General features: G+C 37.5%; 1 protein-coding gene and 2 gene segments (V, D, J or C); 1 reads left to right on the forward strand and 2 right to left on the reverse strand.

The window, feature by feature from the left end:
- Positions 1 to 1,433: 1,433 nt before the first annotated feature.
- LOC137200153 (immunoglobulin lambda constant 6-like) lies at positions 1,434 to 6,175 on the reverse strand. The segment is given in 2 exon segments: positions 1,434 to 1,985; positions 6,121 to 6,175. Coding segments are annotated over 2 exon segments (378 nt in total).
- Positions 6,176 to 7,232: 1,057 nt separating this feature from the next.
- Positions 7,233 to 19,151, reverse strand: LOC137200154 (Ig heavy chain C region-like). The segment is given in 4 exon segments: positions 7,233 to 7,826; positions 12,881 to 13,076; positions 17,385 to 17,494; positions 18,813 to 19,151. Coding segments are annotated over 4 exon segments (966 nt in total).
- A 1,726-nt stretch (positions 19,152 to 20,877) lies between these two features.
- LOC137200156 (uncharacterized) lies at positions 20,878 to 23,439 on the forward strand. Its single transcript, XM_067614824.1, has 3 exons — positions 20,878 to 21,221; positions 22,870 to 22,964; positions 23,129 to 23,439. The coding sequence occupies exons 1-3, from the start codon at positions 20,878 to 20,880 to the stop codon at positions 23,437 to 23,439; spliced, it is 750 nt and encodes a 249-aa protein (XP_067470925.1).
- Positions 23,440 to 23,805: the final 366 nt, after the last annotated feature.

Here is a 23,805-nt window from a genome sequence, read left to right on the forward strand (position 1 = left end):
GAGGAAGAGACTCTGACACAGACCACTGAACACAGAGCTGACAGTAACCTCACCAAGCACAAACTGTACCAATCACAAACAACATGTACACATGAATATATTGGCATATTTTATATTTTTAAATATCTTCCATTTATTCCATGTCAAAAAGTGTGAAACTGACATTGAAACTAACCATCATGATGTTCATTTTCCACATACAGTGATATCAGAAGTTGTGAAAAAAAAAAAAACGGAACATTTTCCACAATCTAGAAACTTAGACACACATCAACATGTTGTTTGTCACTTGAAAACATTATTCACTGGACATTCACAGATATTTGCTGATTCATTTTCTTGTTGACTGATACAAACTCTCATATCTGTCAGTTAAAGACAAAGCAAGAGGCAGTAGCCAGTTAGCTTAGCATAACAACTGGAAACAGAGGGAAACAGCTAGCCTGGCTCTGTCTGAAGGAAAAAAAAATCTGCCCACCAGTACCTCTAAAGCTCTTCTGCCAACAAATTTCTGACTCAGACTGACAAATCCAAGTCTGTTAGTCTTGGAGGGACGGTGACCATCAGCGCCACAGGGAGTTCAGATATTGGTGCTTATCTCAGTTGGTACCTTCAGAAACCTGGACAAGCTACCAAACTTCTAATATATGACGCATCAACTCTAAACTCAGGAACTCCATCTCGATTCAGAGGCAGTAGATCTGGTTCTGGCTACACTCTGACCATCAGTGGTGTTCAGGCTGAAGATGTTGGAGATTACTACTGTCTGGGCTGGCATAGTGATTACACGTTCACACAGTGATTTAGAGTCGTACAAAAACCTCCTTCAGTTTGACTGAAGTGAAAACGGCCTGCTGCAGCTGCAGAGGGTTGATGAAGAGACTGTGATGAGGATAACTGGTCGAGTGAACACAACACTGTGACTCTGACACACAAGAGTCATCAAGCAGAACCACAATGAACCCAAATAAAACTGACACATACTGAAAGACCCTCTTACATTTACAGTTAAAACTTCAGTTCTTGTCAGTTTATTCAATATCTTTATGAGTAAGCTGGAAACATTTAGCTCTTGTTAGAGTATAGCCACCAATAGAAACAAATATTTGACAGATTTTCCACTAATGCAGAACAAAATAATACAACTACAGCCCAAAAGGAAATAAAGCTTTCCAATTTATTATTCCACATTTTAAAATTCCAAATGATTTCATACTCAAAATTAATGTCACTAGTTAATAAAAAAGCAACCATCTCTTGTACTATTAGATATACAGTATTATAACATCAGGAATGATGATATTTGGATGATCAAGAAGCTATTTTTCATAATGAATTGATTTTAAAAGAAATACAAACACACTGTCTCATTATAATCAACAGTTTTATTGAATAATGGTTCAATGTTCATTTCACACTTTACATGTATGAATAATTTCTCTTGGAGTGAAACTCAGAATATTAAGTTTCATTTGAAAAGTAATGAACATAAAGCAGAATATAAGGAAGATCAGTATTAGAAAGCAACATGCACATTAAAACACTGAGTAGAGAGATGTGAAACTTGCAGAAACAGCTGAACAGAGAAGATCTGTAGCTTCATCAAGATCTCTAGCAAAGAAAAAGAAGCATCATTTCCAGACAGGAAGTGTTGCTGAAGCTCTACTCTGAGCAGCGGTCAGGGTCCAGGGTTTGAGTGACGGGGGTCTGTCCACTCAGACTGGCCTCACAGCTCACTGAGCCCACCTTCCTCCACTGGTCTGCAGAGAGGCTCAGGGTGCTGCTCCGGCTGTAGTGGCCGTCCCTCCCCAGGACCTCCGAGCCGTGTGACACCCCTGAGGAGCTGCTGCTGCCCCCCACCTTCCAGTCCAGCCTCCAGGCTGAGGGGAAGCCCCCGCTGGACAGACACACCAGTGTGGCACTGCCCTGCTGCAGCTGCTCTCTGGAGGGGGGGAGGACGGTCAGGGTGGGCCGCACCACACCCACTGGAGGAGAGAGAGGGGGGAGGAGAGGGGGGAGAAAAGACAAAGACGGAAAACTTTAGAGCTTGTGCTGCTGTTGCACTCATACACTAAGAATCAGACCATCAGACACATGAGTTCAATGCAGTGAAAAAGGTTCATTGATAATAATTATTGATGACATCTTCATATCTGTTTCATAATGTGAGACAGTGAATAATTCATTTTCTTGTGTTTAAACTGACAGAAGTGAAACACTCATGTGAATACAGTTAAAACTTTGTCATCTGTCTCTTTCACTTCCTTTTCACTACATGTGAAATAAATGAACCGTGAACACAAAGCTGAGCTGCATTAACTGATAAAATCATATTAACGGTAAACAACAATAGATTTTAAAAACAGTTTGGATGATCAAAATAAGTAAATTTTAAAAAAACCCCAAAAAAAACCTACTGATGTTTTGTAGATAAATCTTTGCTTTTTTCCCCCAAATATTGTTGTCAAACATTTGAATGCAGATAATATTTAAAAGTTAAATAAAAGTTAAAAGTCATCGTAAAAATAATATATTAGAAAATGTATGTTTATCTTTTTTATCCAAAAATGTATTATCTTAAATACTGAGTGAATTTTGATCTCTGCAAAGTTTCTTCTCAGATTGTGAGATCAGCCTTGTTTGATTAATAACAAAAAACAGAAAATCATGCAAACACTGAACTTAATCACAGTGTCATGAAATATTTGATAAAAGGTATAAATTCTATATATTGTAAAAAGTAATAAATCTCTGGTACTTACAGTCAACGATGAGTTTGGTTCCTCCACCAAAAGTGTACCACAGTGATACAAACTCATTAAGTGGCCGTACAAAAACCTCCTGCACTGTGAACAAGCATCTATCCACTGAAAAGTCACTTTATTTTCTGCTAAAACTGGATAATTAACATTTTATCAAATGTATAAAATGTTTTCATTGATTTAGTTTTAAATTTCTTCATGAATCAAAATATTTTACATCATTTTTATGAAATTTTGTACAAGTGACAACAAAACAGGTTGATTTGCCCTGTAACAAATTCAGATTGTAAACATGTTACATATTTGAGACAATGTTAAATAAACACAACATTTCTAAATAATCATAAATATAAATAATCATAAATTACAGAATGAGTATATAGTGTATTTGTGAAACCTTGTATGTAAAACAAATTAAATAAATAGATACCAACCACTCCCATTGAAACAAATGTTGTAAATCCTCAAATTTGTTTCCAAAAGAAGTTATTTTATTCCATTAAGATCATAGATGGTGTAAATCCAAACAGTATTTCTCCTGATTTTGTGTCCCACGTTGCCTTCAGTCTGTTGAGAGCAGAGAAATCATTTCCATAGAGAGGAGGCTTTGCATCGTCAGCTGATCCTCCAGTGAACTGAGAAGGTTTATAGTCCTGTGAGTTCAACACTGCAGGACTCAGATCTGTCAGTCAACACAGCAGAAAGCACAACCACCATGACTCTCATCACCATCCTCATCTGGACGCTGGCCTGCTGCTGTTTTACAGGTTCATTCACTCAGCAACATTTCAAACATGATGTGCTGCCTTTTCTGTCATTAATTTCTGCTGATAAATGAAAGATTTGTTTCTGTCTGCAGGATGCAGCGGTCAGGTGACTGTGACTCAACCTCCAGTAGTGACATCTACTCCAGGATCCACTGTCACTCTGACCTGTAAAACCAGCCAGGCTGTTTATAGAGCTAGTAGTGGAGATTATATGTTCTGGTATCAACAGAAATCTGGACAGACTACAAAACTCCTAATAAAATATGCAAGCACACTTGAATCAGGAACACCAGCTCGGTTTAGTGGCAGTGGAAGCAGCTCTGACTTCTCTTTGACCATCAGTGGAGTTCAGACTGAAGATGCAGCAGTTTACTACTGTCAGAGTCTCCATAATGTAGGCAGTAACTGGCCGTTCACACAGTGATTTGTAGTCGTACAAAAACCTCCCTCAGTCAGACTGCAGAGACACTGAGCTGTTACAGCAGGAACCGACTGCAGCTGCTGAAGAGGAAGAGACTCTGACACAGACCACTGAACACAGAGCTGACAGTAACCTCACCAAGCACAAACTGTACCAATCACAAACAACATGTACACATGAATATATTGGCATATTTTATATTTTTAAATATCTTCCTTTTATTCCATGTCAAAAAGTGTGAAACTGACATTGAAACTAACCATCATGATGTTCATTTTCCACATACAGTGATATCAGAAGTTGTGGAGAAAAAACAAAAAAACGGAACATTTTCCACAATCTAGAAACTTAGACACACATCAACATGTTGTTTGTCACTTGAAAACATTATTCACTGGACATTCTCAGATATTTGCTGATTCACCGTCTTGTTGACTGATACAAACTCTCATATCTGTCAGTTAAAGACAAAGCAAGAGCCAGTAGCCAGTTAGCTTAGCTTAGCATAACAACTGGAAACAGAGGGAAACAGCTAGCCTGGCTCTGTCTGAAGGCAACAAAATCTGCCCACCAGTACCTCTAAAGCTCATTAATTAACATGTTATATGTTGCCTGTTTAATCCCCCAAAAAACAAATTGAAAAAACAAGACAAGTTGTGGTTTAACAGGGGTTTATGTGATGTTGCCAGACAACCAGCAGAAACTTTGGCTTTTGTTAATATTAAACAAGCCAGATATTAATTAGTGAGCTTTAGAGGTTTTATAGGCAGATTTTGTTACCAACAGACAAGCTAGCTGTTTCTCCCTATTTACATTTGTAATGCTAAGCTAACCAGGAGCCATAGCTCCATATTTATGTACAAATAAAAAAGTGGTGTCGATCTTCTCATCTACCTCTCGGCAAGAAATCAAATAACTGTATTTCCCAAGATGTCAAACTATTCCTTTGGGATTTTTTCTGTAAACGTCAATCAACAACATGTTGTTTACTCACATCTTGTCTCACAGGATGTAGTCCAACATTTTCTAATAATGTTCTTCTCTTATCTCATTGAAACTCATCCTTCTATTAACAGCGTTGTTAAAACATTATTTATGCTAACAGGATCATTTTATTAACACAAACAGCAGCCCAAACAGAACATTTAGTGGCTGTCTAAGATCCTGCACACCAAACAATCAACTTCAACTTATTACTCAACTTTTCAGATAAATCAAATACCAAATATACAATATAACATACTTTAATTAGAGTAGACACCTGTTAAGAGTGAAGGGAAAGAGTTGGTCACCTAAAACGCTGAGCAGGCCCTAAAGTGAGATAAAATGGGTTTAAATTCCTGCCTTTGTGCTAACAACAACAATAATAAAAATGATTGTGAAAACAGAGAAATCAAAATCAATCAAATGTTTGGTCAGATCATGTTGAGTTAAGTGTTCATTCAATCTGCCAGCAGGTGGCGCCATACAACCTAAACAACATAATAAAGAGGATAAAGTCAATGTTTTCTGGATGAACTTTGAATTAGAATGATCCTCTGTAGAGGTTGATCTCTCACTCCTCCTCACCTCTGCTCTTTCTGTTTCACAACAACAGGTGTGTGTTTGCCTTCTTAAATGTATTTTGCATGACTTTCATGCATCACTGCTCCTCAGAGTTTAAGTTCTTGTGTCACAGAGACTCTGAACTGTTTTCATGCACTCACACTGAAAACTGCATCAGGATGATGTCGCCAATAACTGTGCTGGTCATGTTGGGTTTTCTGACTCAGGGTGAGAGATTCTGAAAATATTTGGTGCAAATCCAGTCTGTGTTCTCCCTTTTACTTTTGCTTAAATTTCTTTTCTATTTTTCTCTCCGATCACAACCTGAACTGCTTCTCCATTGGCTATTGGCTATAATATTTACTCTTTAAGATTTTTCATTTCTCATTTCAGAGTCTTCTGCCAACAGTTTTCTGACTCAGACTGACAAATCCAAGTCTGTTAGTCTTGGAGGGACGGTGACCATCAGCGCCACAGGGAGTTCAGATATTGGTGCTGATCTCAGTTGGTACCTTCAGAAACCTGGACAAGCTACCAAACTTCTTATATACAGCGCATCAATTCTAAACTCAGGAACTCCATCTCGATTCAGTGGCAGTAGATCTGGTTCAGGTTACACTCTGACCATCAGTGGTGTTCAGGCTGAAGATGTTGGAGATTACTTCTGTCTTGGTGACCATGGTAATTGGGTGTTCACACAGTGATTTAGAGTCGTACAAAAACCTCCTTCAGTTTGTCTGAAGTGAAAACGGCCTGCTGCAGCTGCAGAGGGTTGATGAAGAGACTGTGATGAGGATAACTGGTGGAGTGAACACAACACTGTGACTCTGACACACAAGAGTCATCAAGCAGAACCACAATGAACCCAAATAAGACTGAAACAAACTGAAAGACATTTTCCAACCTGCAGTTTTTAAGTTAAATCTTCATCATTATTTCACATCATTTCAAGAACAGAGTTGTTGTAAGAATATATCCTCTGACAGCAACTGATGTTCAACAATATTTCCACCAATAGTTTTACATTCAGCAGCACAAAACAATCTACTGTAACAGTTTCATCTAAAAAAGTTTTTGATTCAGAAATGATAAATATGTTATACTTTATATTTCATATTATATTGTTACACATAATATAAAATAATGAATAGAAACCTGACTTGATGTTGAAGTGAAGCATGTTGGAAAGATGAGGTATAATACTGGCATGAATATGCATTTCTCATGAATCATATATCACAAAATACACACAAAGATAGTGATTTACTATAATATTCAATTTTATTTTATTGGTTACATGTTTGAATGATTAAAAAATGGTTATATTGAAACATAATGGCAATGCATCAGAATATGAGTAAGATTAGTGAGAGAAAACTGAATACACATCTAGATAGAGTCATGATTTTGCACAAATAGTTGAACAGAGTAGATCTGTAGCCTCATCAATATCTCTGAACTACAACACACCTACTGGAGAAGAAAGAGGGAGGAATACATCTTCACTCAGCTACATAGATTCAATTCTTTTCTTGTATTTTTTGTAATAGAGAAACATCTTTCGACACCAAATCATGTTTTTTTTCCACATTTTCTCTCAGTAGAAGAGCTCTGACAAATGTTGGCTGATCACATATTTCAGTCATGATTTTTTCAACACTGAAAATCTAATTCCAAAATATATTTTCCAAGTTTTTTAATCATGATATAAATAAAAGAAACAAAATATTTATAATGTTTTCTTTCATCAGTGCAAGCTTTATTAGCAAAAACATCAATCATCAACAGGACAGTTATTAAGCACACTCACATCTAGCTGCTGAGCTACACACATTACTCTCTAAGTTGTTGTTGTTCTTTGTCACACAAAGCTTCAGTTTACTCTACAGACATTAAAACTCATATTGATCAGATGAGCAGGTGTGTTCCTCCTGCTCCCCCCAGACACAGCTCCTGTCCTGGGCTTCAGCCAGCCCCTCTAGCCCTTACACTGGCTCCTGTGGAGGGACTTGGTCTGGCTGTGGTCATGATGGAGGACCTTGCAGGAGTACAGCTCTCCTTCCATCCAGCGCTCCTGGCTCAGGCTCAGGATGCTGCTGCTGCTGTAGCGTCCGCTCTTCTCCTCCTCTGAGCTGCTCAGGACCCCCTCTGTCACCTCTCTACCGTCCACCTCCCAGCTCACCACGGCTCCCTGAGGAGAGTAGCCGGTCAGCAGGCAGGCCAGCGTGGCCGAGCCCCCAGAGAGCTGCTGAGAGGAGGGGGGAAGCAGAGAGACTGAGGGCCTGACCATGGGGCCAGCTGGAGGGGAGAGCAGAGACACACAAGGAGCAGATTAACTTCTACTGTAGGACAGACAGCTGAGTTATGATACATGACAGAGGTTAACAATGCTGTGGATTAACTGTGTGTGTGACACTGTGATCAGACAGAGGAGAGGCAGTGAGAAATGGGAGGAACTGAGGGTTTTGTTAATAAAGCTAAATGGTTTTTGTACTTGTAATTTTGACATTTAAAGCAATGAATCTATTGTGGCAAATCATCATAAATCACTAAGAATCAGACAATATACAACATGAGTTAGGTTCAAATGTAATGATTCATTTCATTTAATGATCATTAAATTAAATCTAAATGTGTTAGAGTAAATAATTATTCTTGCAATGATTTTCTTGATGAGTTTATATAAAAGTTAAGAGGTGAAACACTAATGTGTGATTACAGTTAAAGACTTTGTCATCTGTCTGTTTCACTTCCTTTTCTCAACATCAAACTAACCAACTGTGAACACAAACTACAGCAAAACTGGATCTAAATATAAACTCATTTATTTGTTTTACAGAAACCAACATCATATTTTAAATCTAAAAAATGTTTGAATGTTAAAAAATAATGAATAAAGTTAAATTTATTGTTTGGTTGTTAAAATGTTTGTCAGAGAAATTTTACATCAACATTTTGTGAAACAAACAATTGACTAAAAGTAAAATATATGAAAATTAGATTTTTTTTTTCAAATATGTCATCATAACACCATCTACAATAATAAACAATTAATAATATCTGCACAAAGTTTTCTCCAAACTTCAGCTGAGCTTAATGCAAAGCGAAAAATATCCATAATATATAAATTACCCAAAATAAATACTAGTTTTATCACGTTCTGGTGCAAAACTCAGTATAATATATTATGTTGTAGAAATGAGAAATCTCTGGTACTTACAGTTAATGATGAGTTTGGTTCCTCCACCAAAAGTCCACCACAGTGATACAAACTCATTAAGTGGCCGTACAAAAACCTCCTGCACTGTGAACAAGCATCTATCCACTGAAAAGTCACTTTATTTTCTGCTAAAACTGGATAATTAACATTTTATCAAATGTGTAAAATGTTTTCATTGATTTGGTTTTAAATTTCCTCATGAATCAAAATATTTTACATCATTTTTATGAAATTTTGTACAAGTGACACAAAACAGGTTGATTTGCCCTGTAACAAATTCAGATTGTAAACATGTTACATATTTGAGACAATGTTAAATAAACACAACATTTCTAAATAATCATAAATATAATTAATCATAAATTACAGAATGAGTATATAGTGTATTTGTGAAACCTTGTATGTAAAACAAATTATATAAGTAGATACCAACCACTCCCATTGAAACAAATGTTGTAAATCCTCAAATTTGTTAACAAAAGAAGTTATTTTATTCCATTAAGATCATAGATGGTGTAAATCCAAACAGTATTTCTCCTGATTTTGTGTCCCACGTTGCCTTCAGTCTGTTGAGAGCAGAGAAATCATTTCCATAGAGAGGAGGCTTTGCATCGTCAGCTGATCCTCCAGTGAACTGAGAAGGTTTATAGTCCTGTGAGTTCAACACTGCAGGACTCAGATCTGTCAGTCAACACAGCAGAAAGCACAACCACCATGACTCTCATCACCATCCTCATCTGGACGCTGGCCTGCTGCTGTTTTACAGGTTCATTCACTCAGCAACATTTCAAACATGATGTGTTTCCTTTTCTGTCATTTATTTCTGCTGATAAATGAAAGATTTGTTTCTGTCTGCAGGATGCAGCGGTCAGGTGACTGTGACTCAACCTCCAGAAGTGACATCTACTCCAGGATCCACTGTCACTCTGACCTGTAAAATTAATTATCCTGTTCACATCTGTAATGGTATTGGTTTATGTATATTCTGGTATCAACACAAATCTGGACAGGCTCCAAAACTCCTAATAAAATATGCAAGCACACTTGAATCAGGAACACCAGCTCGGTTTAGTGGCAGTGGAAGCAGCTCTGACTTCTCTTTGACCATCAGTGGAGTTCAGACTGAAGATGCAGCAGTTTACTACTGTCAGAGTGTACACTATATAAACAGTGCTGATGTGTTCACACAGTGATTTGTAGTCGTACAAAAACCTCCCTCAGTCAGACTGCAGAGACACTGAGCTGTTACAGCAGGAACCGACTGCAGCTGCTGAAGAGGAAGAGACTCTGACACAGACCACTGAACACAGAGCTGACAGTAACTTCACCAAGCACAAACTGTACCAATCACAAACAACATGTACACATGAATATATTGGCATATTTTATATTTTTAAATATCTTCCTTTTATTCCATGTCAAAAAGTGTGAAACTGACATTGAAACTAACCATCATGATGTTCATTTTCCACATACAGTGATATCAGAAGTTGTGGAGAAAAACAAAAAAACGGAACATTTTCCACAATCTAGAAACTTAGACACACATCAACATGTTGTTTGTCACTCAGATATTTGCTGATTCATTGTCTTGTTGACTGATACAAACTCTCATATCTGTCAGTTAAAGACAAAGCAAGAGCCAGTAGCCAGTTAGCTTGGCTTAGCATAACAGCTGGAAACAGAGGGAAACAGCTAGCCTGGCTCTGTCTGAAGGCAACAAAATCTGCCCACCAGTACCTCTAAAACTCATTAATTAACATGTTATATGTTGCCTGTTTAATCCCCCAAAAAACAAATTGAACTGCAAGCAGCGTTGAACGGGCCTTCGCGCCCTTGCGCACGTCGGGCCGTGGCGCAATCGAAGGGCTTCTGTGACGGGCATGTAGATGTCTTCAGACCCGGGCTGTTTTCAGACAGTGCAAGAAGGAGATAAACATCACTTCCTTTGTCCACTGTTTTGCCCACTGTTGGGGCTGCTTTACTGAAATTTCGTAGATGGCGCTATTCAGCCAGTTTGCATCACTGATGGAATATTGTCATGTACACGTGCTCAGGCCGGGAGTCTTATCAACCATGTAAAGTTTGGTGCAGATTGGAGCATTTACAATAAAGTTATAGCAACTTCCTCCGTCATGGCGAAGCATCAAATCTCAATTGTGTGAGGATGAGAATTTTCTGCAGCATGAGACATGGCTGCCTTGCTCACACCTGTGTCATAAAAATCATGCAAGTTTTGTGCCCATTCACTTGAATTTCAATTAGTAAATTGAAAACCCTTGATGAGTTTGTGTGTAAAACAAATTAATTTCCTAATTTTCATCAAGTCTATTTTTAGGAATGTAAAGACTTTTAACTAGGGATGCATAACATTGGATTTTTGCCGATATTCGATATGCTGATATTTCCAACTCATTGTGGCCGATTGCCGATGCCGATATATGCACATATTTTTACCAGCTGGCTGAGGAGGCTATTATGCATGCAAGCATAGATTATACTATGATCAAGAAAGACAATATATGAAGGAAGAACTTAGGAAGACTGGAGTTCAGTAGCTCAGCATTTAAGTTCTTCCCTCATATAGGCTATAGTCTTTCTTGATCATTAGTACAATATATGATTGCATGTGTAATAGTCTCCACAGCGAAGTGGAAAAAATATGTGCATATATCAACATCGGCAATTGGCAAAAATGACAGTCAAAAAGTAATCATGTTAAATAATTGTGATCCAATATTGAACAAAAATAATTGTGATTATGATTTTTTCCATAATTGAGCACCCCTAAAAACAACATAAATTGTGATTTACATACACACACACACACACACAAAGAGTTTAAATATGTATGTGATAAATTGTAAATATGTATGTAATGAATTGTTTTCTTTAAGAAACTGTTACTTGAACATTTTTCAGTGTGCTCCTGAAGTTATATGTGTGCTCCTATTTTTTTTCATTTAGGAGCACATGTACTCCTTGAAAAAAAGCAAGGATTGAACACTGCTGTTGGATGTGTAGAAACACATCACAAGTAACTGGAGTGTGGCGCAGTCCAAGGGCTTCTGCCCCCCCCCCCCCCTTCCATTCTCTCTCTCTCTCCCTCTCAGCTGGAGAGAAGCATTTCAGAGTAATCTTCTTGTGAAATATCCTCATAAATCCCATGACTTTGGCCAAATCTTGCATTAAAAATCACATTTTTTTGTAGGAATTTTCATCGCAAATACATTGATACAGGTTTGAAAGTGGTCGGACTTATAGTTTAGACGTCAGACGACCCAGTTTGGCACAAAGTCCATGCCCAGAGATTGCCTCCCCATTGGTTTACATTGTAAGGTGTGATGTCGCACTCCAACTTTCAGGGCTTACTAGATCTAAACCGTTCGAGTTATTACAAAGTTTTTAATAACTCTTGTTCAGCACAGTGTGATAAGTCATGTATTTAAGTTTGAAGCCGATGCCATTAACGCCCTAGGAGAAGATAGCGTTTATTCAAGGTCCAAAATTGGCACAAAGTCATACTTTCATGGGTGAACTGCGGACTTCCTGTTGGATTTAGGTCAAGGGTGTCAGCATATGAATTGTAGGTCTTGATGAGACGAATAATTCAGTTTTGGTTCGATCTCTCTACGACATTCCTACGGCCCATAGGAATGTCGTAGAGAACCATCTCTTGTACTATTAGATATACAGTATTATAACATCAGGAATGATGATATTTGGATGATCAAGAAGCTATTTTTCATAACGAATTGATTTTAAAAGAAATACAAACACACTGACTCATTATAATCAACAGTTTTATTGAATAATGGTTCAATGTTCATTTCACACTTTACATGTATGAATAATTTCTCTTGGAGTGAAACTCAGAATATTAAGTTTCATTTGAAAAGTAATGAACATAAAGCAGAATATAAGGAAGATCAGTATTAGAAAGCAACATGCACATTAAAACACTGAGTAGAGAGATGTGAAACTTGCAGAAACAGCTGAACAGAGAAGATCTGTAGCTTCATCAAGATCTCTAGCAAAGAAAAAGAAGCATCATTTCCAGACAGGAAGTGTTGCTGAAGCTCTACTCTGAGCAGCGGTCAGGGTCCAGGGTTTGAGTGACAGGGGTCTGTCCACTCAGACTGGCCTCACAGCTCACTGAGCCCACCTTCCTCCACTGGTCTGCAGAGAGGCTCAGGGTGCTGCTCCGGCTGTAGTGGCCGTCCCTCCCCAGGACCTCCGAGCCGTGTGACACCCCTGAGGAGCTGCTGCTGCCCCCCACCTTTCAGTCCAGCCTCCAGGCTGAGGGGAAGCCCCCGCTGGACAGACACACCAGTGTGGCACTGCCCTGCTGCAGCTGCTCTCTGGAGGGGGGGAGGACGGTCAGGGTGGGCCGCACCACACCCACTGGAGGAGAGAGAGGGGGAGGAGAGGGGGGAGAAAAGACAAAGACGGAAAACTTTAGAGCTTGTGCTGCTGTTGCACTCATACACTAAGAATCAGACCATCAGACACATGAGTTCAATGCAGTGAAAAAGGTTCATTGATAATAATTATTGATGACATCTTCATATCTGTTTCATAATGTGAGACAGTGAATAATTCATTTTCTTGTGTTTAAACTGACAGAAGTGAAACACTCATGTGAATACAGTTAAAACTTTGTCATCTGTCTCTTTCACTTCCTTTTCACTACATGTGAAATAAATGAACCGTGAACACAAAGCTGAGCTGCATTAACTGATAAAATCATATTAATGGTAAACAACAATAGATTTTAAAAACAGTTTGGATGATCAAAATAAGTGAATTTAAAAAAAACAAAAAAAAAACTACTGATGTTTCGTAGATAAATCTTTATTTTTCTTCCCCCAAATATTGTTGTCAAACATTTGAATGCAGATAATATTTAAAAGTTAAATAAAAGTTAAAAGTCATCGTAAAAATAGTATATTAGAAAATGTATTTTTATCTTTTTTATCCAAAAATGTATTATCTTAAATACTGAGTGAATTTTGATCTCTGCAAAGTTTCTTCTCAGATTGTGAGATCAGCCTTGTTTGATTAATAACAAAAAACAGAATATCATGCAAACACTGAACTTAATCACAGTGTCATGAAATATTTGATAAAAGGTATAAATTCTATATCTTGTAAAAAGTAATAAATCTCTGGTACTTACAGTCAACGATGAGTTTGGTTCCTCCACCAAAAGTCAACCACAGTGATACAAACTCATTAAGTGGCCGTACAAAAACCTCCTGCACTGTGAACAAGCATCTATCCACTGAAAAGTCACTTTATTTTCTGCTAAAACTGGATAATTAACATTTTATCAAATGTATAAAATGTTTTCATTGATTTAGTTTTAAATTTTTTCATGAATCAAAATATTTTACATCATTTTTATGAAATTTTGTACAAGTGACACAAAACAGGTTGATTTGCCCTGTAACAAATTCAGATTGTAAACATGTTACATATTTGAGACAATGTTAAATAAACACAACATTTCTAAATAATCATAAATATAATTGATCATAAATTACATAATGAGTATATAGTGTATTTGTGAAACCTTGTATGTAAAACAAATTAAATAAATAGGTACCAACCACTCCCATTGAAACAAATGTTGTAAATCCTCACATTTGTTTCCAAAAGAAGTTATTTTATTCCATTAAGATCATAGATGGTGTAAATCCAAACAATATTTCTCCTGATTTTGTGTCCCATGTTGCCTTCAGTCTGTTGAGAGCAGAGAAATCATTTCCATAGAGAGGAGGCTTTGCATCGTCAGCTGATCCTCCAGTGAACTGAGAAGGTTTATAGTCCTGTGAGTTCAACACTGCAGGACTCAGATCTGTCAGTCAACACAGCAGAAAGCACAACCACCATGACTCTCATCACCATCCTCATCTGGACGCTGGCCTGCTGCTGCCTCAAAGGTGTGATTTATTTTTAACATAAAATTAGAAAGTAATTACATCACTAAAACCGCTCACATCTACTGAGTTATAGCTGGATATTACACACGTGTGTCTACATCTAAATATGAGTAATTTTACTTCACGTAATGTTTTTCCCTTTTTTTCAGGATCTTGCAGTCAAGTGACTGTGACTCAGCCTCCTGTAGTAACATCTGCTCTCGGATCCCCAGTCACTCTGACCTGTAAAACCAACCCAGCAGTTTATGTTTGGTCAGATAAAGATAGTAACGTGCACTGGTATCAGCAGAAATCTGGAGAAGCTCCAAAGTTGGTCATCCAATTGGGTCAGAATCCAACAAGTGAGTTTTCATCTCGATTTTCTGGCAGAGGAGACGGAGTAAACGCTGCAATGACCATCAGTGGAGTTCAGGCTGAAGATGCAGCAGTTTACTACTGTATGAGTTACCACAGTGGGCCAGTGTTCACACAGTGATTTGTAGTCGTACAAAAACCTCCCTCAGTCAGACTGCAGAGACACTGAGCTGTTACAGCAGGAACCGACTGCAGCTGCTGAAGAGGAAGAGACTCTGACACAGACCACTGAACACAGAGCTGACAGTAACCTCACCAAGCACAAACTGTACCAATCACAAACAACATGTACACATGAATATATTGGCATATTTTATATTTTTAAATATCTTCCTTTTATTCCATGTCAAAAAGTGTGAAACTGACATTGAAACTAACCATCATGATGTTCATTTTCCACATACAGTGATATCAGAAGTTGTGAAAAAAAAAACGGAACATTTTCCACAATCTAGAAACTTAGACACACATCAACATGTTGTTTGTCACTTGAAAAAATTATTCACTGGACATTCTCAGATATTTGCTGATTCACTGTCTTGTTGACTGATACAAACTCTCATATCTGTCAGTTAAAGACAAAGCAAGAGCCAGTAGCCAGTTAGCTTAGCTTAGCATAACAACTGGAAACAGAGGGAAACAGCTAGCCTGGCTCTGTCTGAAGGCAAGAAAATCTGCCCACCAGTACCTCTAAAGCTCATTAATTAACATGTTATATGTTGCCTGTTTAATCCCCCAAAAAACAAATTGAAAAAACAAGACAAGTTGTGGTTTAACAGGGGTTTATGTTATGTTGCCAGATAACCAGCAGAAACTTTGGCTTTTGTTAATATTAAACAAGCCAGATATTAATTAGTGAGCTTTAGAGGTTTTATAGGCAGATTTTGTTACCAACAGACAAGCTAGCTGTTTCACCCTATTTACATTTGTAATGCTAAGCTAAACAGGAGCCATAGCTCCATATTTATGTACAAATAAAAAAGTGGTGTCGATCTTCTCATCTACCTCTCGGCAAGAAATCAAATAACTGTATTTCCCAAGATGTCAAACTATTCCTTTGGGATTTTTTCTGTAAACATCAATCAACAACATGTTGTTTACTCACATCTTGTCTCACAGGATGTAGTCCAACATTTTCTAATAATGTTCCTCTCTTATCTCATTGAAACTCATCCTTCTATTAACAGGGTTGTTAAAACATTAGTTATGCTAACAGGATCATTTTATTAACACTAACAGCAGCCCAAACAGAACATTTAGTGGCTGTCTAAGATCCTGCACACCAAACAATCAACTTCAATTTATTACTCAACTTTTCAGATAAATCAAATACCAAATATACAATATAACATAATTTAATTAGAGTGGACACCTGTTAAGTGTGAAGGGAAAGAGTTGGTCACCTAAAACGCTGAACAGGCCCTAAAGTGAGATAAAATGGGTTTAAATTCCTGCCTTTGTGCTAACAACAAAAATAATAAAAATGATTGTGAAAACAGAGAAATTAAAATCAATCAAATGTTGGATCAGATCTTGTTGAGTTAAGTGTTCATCCAATCTGCCAGCAGGTGGCGCCATAAAACCTAAACAACATAATAAAGAGGATAAAGTCAATGTTTTCTGGATGAACTTTGAATTAGAATGATCCTCTGTAGAGGTTGATCTCTCACTCCTCCTCACCTCTGCTCTTTCTGTTTCACAACAACAGGTGTGTGTTTGCCTTCTTAAATGTATTTTGCATGACTTTCATGCATCACTGCTCCTCAGAGTTTAAGTTCTTGTGTCACAGAGAGTCTGAACTGTTTTCATGCACTCACACTGAAAACTGCATCAAGATGATGTCGCCAATAACTCTGCTGGTCATGTTGGGTTTTCTGAGTCAGGGTGAGAGATTCTGAAAATGTTTGGTGCAAATCCAGTCTGTGTTCTCCCTTTTACTTTTGCTTAAATGTCTTTTCTATTTTTCTCTCCGATCACAACCTGAACTGCTCCTCCATTGGCTATTGGCTATAATATTTACTCTTTAAGATTTTTCATTTCTCATTTCAGAGTCTTCTGCCAACAATTTTCTGACTCAGACTGACAAATTCAAGTCTGTTAGTCTTGGAGGGACGGTGACCATCAGCGCCACAGGGAGTTCAAACATTGGTGCTGATCTCAGTTGGTACCTTCAGAAACCTGGACAAGCTCCCAAACTTCTAATATATGACGCATCAACTCTAAACTCAGGAACTCCATCTCGATTCAGTGGCAGTAGATCTGGTTCTGGTTACACTCTGACCATCAGTGGTGTTCAGGCTGAAGATGTTGGAGATTACTACTGTCTTGGTGCCCATGGTGGAGCGTTCACACAGTGATTTAGAGTCGTACAAAAACCTCCTTCAGTTTGACTGAAGTGAAAACGGCCTGCTGCAGCTGCAGAGGGTTGATGAAGAGACTGTGATGAGGATAACTGGTGGAGTGAACACAACACTGTGACTCTGACACACAAGAGTCATCAAGCAGAACCACAATGAACCCAAATTAGACTGAAACAAACTGAAAGACATTTTCCAACATGCAGTTTTTAAGTTAAATCTTCATCATTATTTCACATCATTTCAAGAACAGAGTTGTTGTAAGAATATATCCTCTGACAGCAACAAAATTCAACAATATTTCCACCAATAGTTTTACATTCAGCAGCACAAAACAATCTACTGTAAAAGTTTCATCTAAAAAAGTTTTTGATTCAGAAATGATAAATATGTTATACTTTATATTTCATATTATATTGTTACACATACTATAAAATAATGAATAGAAACCTGACTTGATGTTGAAGTGAAGCATGTTGGAAAGATGAGGTATAATACTGGCATGAATATGCATTTCTCATGAATAATATATCACAAAATACATACAAAGATAGTGATTTATGATAATATTCAATTTTATTTTATTGGTTAAATGTGTGGCTGATTAAAAAACGGTTATATTGAAACATAATAGTAAATGCATCAGAATATGAGTAAGATTAGTGAGAGAAAACTGAATACACATCAAGATAGTCATGATTTTGCACAAATAGTTGAACAGAGTAGATCTGTAGCCTCATCAATATCTCTGAACTACAACACACCTACTGGAGAAGAAAGAGGGAGAAATACATCTTCACTCAGCTACATAGATTCAATTCTTTTCTTGTATTTTTTGTAATAGAGAAACATCTTTCGACACCAAATGATGTTCTTTTTCACATTTACTCTCAGTAGAAGAGCTCTGACAAATGTTGCCTGATCACATATTTCAGTCATGATTTTTTCAACACTGAAAATCTAATGCCAAAATATATTTTCCAAGTTTTTTAATCATGATATAAATTTGTATCTAAAAAAAAACATTCTTGTTACTACATTATTCTACTTCCATTACCAGTTAAAATGTTAATTAATCTTGTCATTTAAGTCCGAAGCTTTTCAATTTCCACAGAGAGGAGAATCAGTTAAAGTTGCAAAACCTTTTCATTTCTTACCACTCTTCATAAGATAAAAGAACAAAATATTTATAATGTTTTCTTTCATCAGTGCAAGCTTTATTAGCAAAAACATCAATCATCAACAGGACAGTTATTAAGCACACTCACATCTAGCTGCTGAGCTACACACATTACTCTCTAAGTTGTTGTTGTTCTTTGTCACACAAAGCTTCAGTTTACTCTACAGACATTAAAACTCATATTGATCAGATGAGCAGGTGTGTTCCTCCTGCTCCCCCCAGACACAGCTCCTGTCCTGGGCTTCAGCCAGCCCCTCTAGCCCTTACACTGGCTCCTGTGGAGGGACTTGGTCTGGCTGTGGTCATGATGGAGGACCTTGCAGGAGTACACCTCTCCTTCCATCCAGCGCTCCTGGCTCAGGCTCAGGATGCTGCTGCTGCTGTAGCGTCCGCTCTTCTCCTCCTCTGAGCTGCTCAGGACCCCCTCTGTCACCTCTCTACCGTCCACCTCCCAGCTCACCACGGCTCCCTGAGGAGAGTAGCCGGTCAGCAGGCAGGCCAGCGTGGCCGAGCCTCCAGAGAGCTGCTGAGAGGAGGGGGGAAGCAGAGAGACTGAGGGCCTGACCATGGGGCCAGCTGGAGGGGAGAGCAGAGACACACAAGGAGCAGATTAACTTCTACCGTAGGACAGACAGCTGAGTTATGATACATGACAGAGGTTAACAATGCTGTGGATTAACTGTGTGTGTGACACTGTGATCAGACAGAGGAGAGGCAGTGAGAAATGGGAGGAAATGAGGGTTTTGTTAATAAAGCTAAATGGTGTTTGTACTTGTAATTTTGACATTTAAAGCAATGAATCTATTGTGGCAAATCATCATAAATCACTAAGAATCAGAAAATATACAACATGAGGCAGGTGTAAATGTAACAATTTTTTAAAATGAATGAACGATAAATGAAATCTTCATATCTGCTTTATAATGTTTAATGATTTTCTTGATGAGTTTATATAAAAGTTAAGAGGTGAAACACTAATGTGTGATTACAGTTAAAGACTTTGTCATCTGTCTGTTTCACTTCCTTTTCTCAACATCAAACTAACCAACTGTGAACACAAACTACAGCAAAACTGGATCTAAATATAAACTCATTTATTTGTTTTACAGAAACCAACATCATATTTTAGATCTTAAAATTGTTTCAATGTTAAAAAATAATGAATAAAGTTAAATTTATTGTTTGGTTGTTAAAATGTTTGTCAGAGAAATTTTACAAGGACATTTTGTGAAGCAAACAATTGACTAAAAGTAAAATATATGAAAATTAGATTTTTTTTTTTACAAATATGTCATCATAACACCATCTACAATAATAAACAATAAATAATATCTGCAAAAAGTTTTCTCCAAACTTTAGCTGAGCTCAATGCAAAGCGAAAAATATCCATAATATATAAATTACCCCAAATAAATACTAGTTTTATCACGTTCTGGTGCAAAACTCGGTATAATATATTATGTTGTAGAAATGAGAAATCTCTGGTACTTACAGTTAATGATGAGTTTGGTTCCTCCACCAAAAGTCCTCCACAGTGATACAAACTCATTAAGTGGCCGTACAAAAACCTCCTGCACTGTGAACAAGCATCTATCCACTGAAAAGTCACTTTATTTTCTGCTAAAACTGGATAATTAACATTTTATCAAATGTATAAAATGTTTTCATTGATTTAGTTTTAAATTTCTTCATGAATCAAAATATTTTACATCATTTTTATGAAATTTTGTACAAGTGACAACAAAACAGGTTGATTTGCCCTGTAACAAATTCAGATTGTAAACATGTTACATATTTGAGACAATGTTAAATAAACACAACATTTCTAAATAATCATAAATATAATTAATCATAAATTACAGAATGAGTATATAGTGTATTTGTGAAACCTTGTATGTAAAACAAATTAAATAAATAGATACCAACCACTCCCATTGAAACAAATGTTGTAAATCCTCAAATTTGTTAACAAAAGAAGTTATTTTATTCCATTAAGATCATAGATGGTGTAAATCCAAACAGTATTTCTCCTGATTTTGTGTCCCACGTTGCCTTCAGTCTGTTGAGAGCAGAGAAATCATTTCCATAGAGAGGAGGCTTTGCATCGTCAGCTGATCCTCCAGTGAACTGAGAAGGTTTATAGTCCTGTGAGTTCAACACTGCAGGACTCAGATCTGTCAGTCAACACAGCAGAAAGCACAACCACCATGACTCTCATCACCATCCTCATCTGGACGCTGGCCTGCTGCTGTTTTACAGGTTCATTCACTCAGCAACATTTCAAACATGATGTGTTTCCTTTTCTGTCATTTATTTCTGCTGATAAATGAAAGATTTGTTTCTGTCTGCAGGATGCAGCGGTCAGGTGACTGTGACTCAACCTCCAGTAGTGACATCTACTCCAGGATCCACTGTCACTCTGACCTGTAAAACCAGCCAGGCCGTTTTTAGAGCTAGTAGTAGAGATTATATGTTCTGGTATCAACAGAAATCTGGACAGACTCCAAAACTCCTAATAAAATTTGCAAGCCAACGTCATTCAGGAACACCAGCTCGGTTTAGTGGCAGTGGAAGCAGGTCTGACTTCTCTTTGACCATCAGTGGAGTTCAGACTGAAGATGCAGCAGTTTACTACTGTCAGAGTTACCACAGTGGGCCAGTGTTCACACAGTGATTTGTAGTCGTACAAAAACCTCCCTCAGTCAGACTGCAGAGACACTGAGCTGTTACAGCAGGAACCGACTGCAGCTGCTGAAGAGGAAGAGACTCTGACACAGACCACTGAACACAGAGCTGACAGTAACCTCACCAAGCACAAACTGTACCAATCACAAACAACATGTACACATGAATATATTGGCATATTTTATATTTTTAAATATCTTTCTTTTATTCCATGTCAAAAAGTGTGAAACTGACATTGAAACTAACCATCATGATGTTCATTTTCCACATACAGTGATATCAGAAGTTGTGAAAAAAAAAAACAAAACGGAACATTTTCCACAATCTAGAAACTTAGACACACATCAATATGTTGTTTGTCACTTGAAAACATTATTCACTGGACATTCTCAGATATTTGCTGATTCACTGTCTTGTTGACTGATACAAACTCTCATATCTGTCAGTTAAAGACAAAGCAAGAGCCAGTAGCCAGTTAGCTTAGCTTAGCATAACAACTGGAAACAGAGGGAAACAGCTAGCCTGGCTCTATCTGAAGGCAACAAAATCTGCCCACCAGTACCTCTAAAGCTCATTAATTAACATGTTATATGTTGCCTGTTTAATCCCCCAAAAAACAAATTGAAAAAACAAGACAAGTTGTGGTTTAACAGGGGTTAATGTGATGTTGCCAGACAACCAGCAGAAACTTTGGCTTTTGTTAATATTAAACAAGCCAGATATTAATTAGTGAGCTTTAGAGGTTTTATAGGCAGATTTTGTTACCTACAGACAAGCTATCTGTTTCTCCCTATTTACATTTGTAATGCTAAGCTAACCAGGAGCCATAGCTCCATATTTATGTACAAATAAAAAAGTGGTATCTATCTTCTCATCTTCCTCTCGGCAAGAAATCAAATAACTGTATTTCCCAAGATGTCAAACTATTCCTTTGGGATTTTTTCTGTAAACATCAATCAACAACATGTTGTTTACTCACATCTTGTCTCACAGGATGTAGTCCAACATTTTCTAATAATGTTCTTCTCTTATCTCATTGAAACTTATCTTTCTATTAACAGGGTTGTTAAAACATTATTTATGCTAACAGTATCATTTTATCAACACAAACAGCAGCCCAAACAGAACATTTAGTGGCTGTCTAAGATCCTGCACACCAAACAATCAACTTCAACTTATTACTCAACTTTTCAGATAAATCAAATACCAAATATACAATATAACGTACTTTAATTAGAGTAGACACCTGTTAAGAGTGAAGGGAAAGAGTTGGTCACCTAAAACGCTGAGCAGGCCCTAAAGTGAGATAAAATGGGTTTAAATTCCTGCCTTTGTGCTAACAACAACAATAAAAAAAAGGTTTTTGGAAAAACTGAGTTACTGAGATAAATGTTTATGCAATATTCCAGCAGGTGGGGCCATAAAACCTAAACAACATAATAAAGAGGATAAAGTCAATTTTTTCTGGATGAACTTTGAATTAAAATGATCCTCTGTAGAGGTTGATCTCTCACTCCTACTCACTTCTGCTCTTTCTGTTTCACAACAACAGGTGTGTGTTTGCCTTCTTAAATGTATTTTGCATGACTTTCATGCATCACTGCTCCTCAGAGTTTAAGTTCTTGTGTCACAGAGAGTCTGAACTGTTTTCATGCACTCACACTGAAAACTGCATCAGGATGATGTCGCCAATAACTCTGCTGGTCATGTTGGGTTTTCTGAGTCAGGGTGAGAGATTCTGAAAATGTTTGGTGCAAATCCAGTCTGTGTTCTCCCTTTTACTTTTGCTTAAATGTCTTTTCTATTTTTCTCTCCTATCACAACCCGAACTGTTTCTCCATTGGCTTTTGGCTATAATATTTACTCTTTAAGATTTTTCATATTCATTTCAGATTCTTGTGCCAACAAATTTCTGACTCAGACTGACAAATCCAAGTCTGTTAGTCTTGGAGGGACGGTGACCATCAGCGCCACAGGGAGTTCAGATATTGAAGATGATCTCAGTTGGTACCTTCAGAAACCTGGACAAGCTCCCAAACTTCTAATATACGACGCATCAACTCTAAACTCAGGAACTCCATCTCGATTCAGTGGCAGTAGTTCTGGTTTTGACTTCGCTCTGACCATCAGTGGTGTTCAGGCTGAAGATGTTGGAGATTACTACTGTTTTAGTGCCCATAGTGATGTAACGTTCACACAGTGATTTAGAGCCATACAAAAACCTCCTTCAGTTTGACTGAAGTGAAAACGGCCTGCTGCAGCTGCAGAGGGTTGGTGAAGAGACTGTGATGAGGATAACTGGTCGAGTGAACACAACACTGTGACTCTGACACACAAGAGTCATCAAGCAGAACCACAATGAACCCAAATAAAACTGATACATACTGAAAGACCCTCTTACATTTACAGTTAAAACTTCAGTTCTTGTCAGTTTATTCAATATCTTTATGAGTAAGCTGGAAACATTTAGTTCTTGTTAGAGTATAGCCACCAATAGAAACAAATATTTGACAGATTTTCCACTAATGCAGAACAAAATAATACAACTACAGCCCAAAAGAAAATAAAG

Source organism: Thunnus thynnus, chromosome 16 (assembly GCF_963924715.1).
Source record: "Thunnus thynnus chromosome 16, fThuThy2.1, whole genome shotgun sequence".
In the NCBI taxonomy this organism is placed as follows: Eukaryota; Metazoa; Chordata; class Actinopteri; order Scombriformes; family Scombridae; genus Thunnus; species Thunnus thynnus.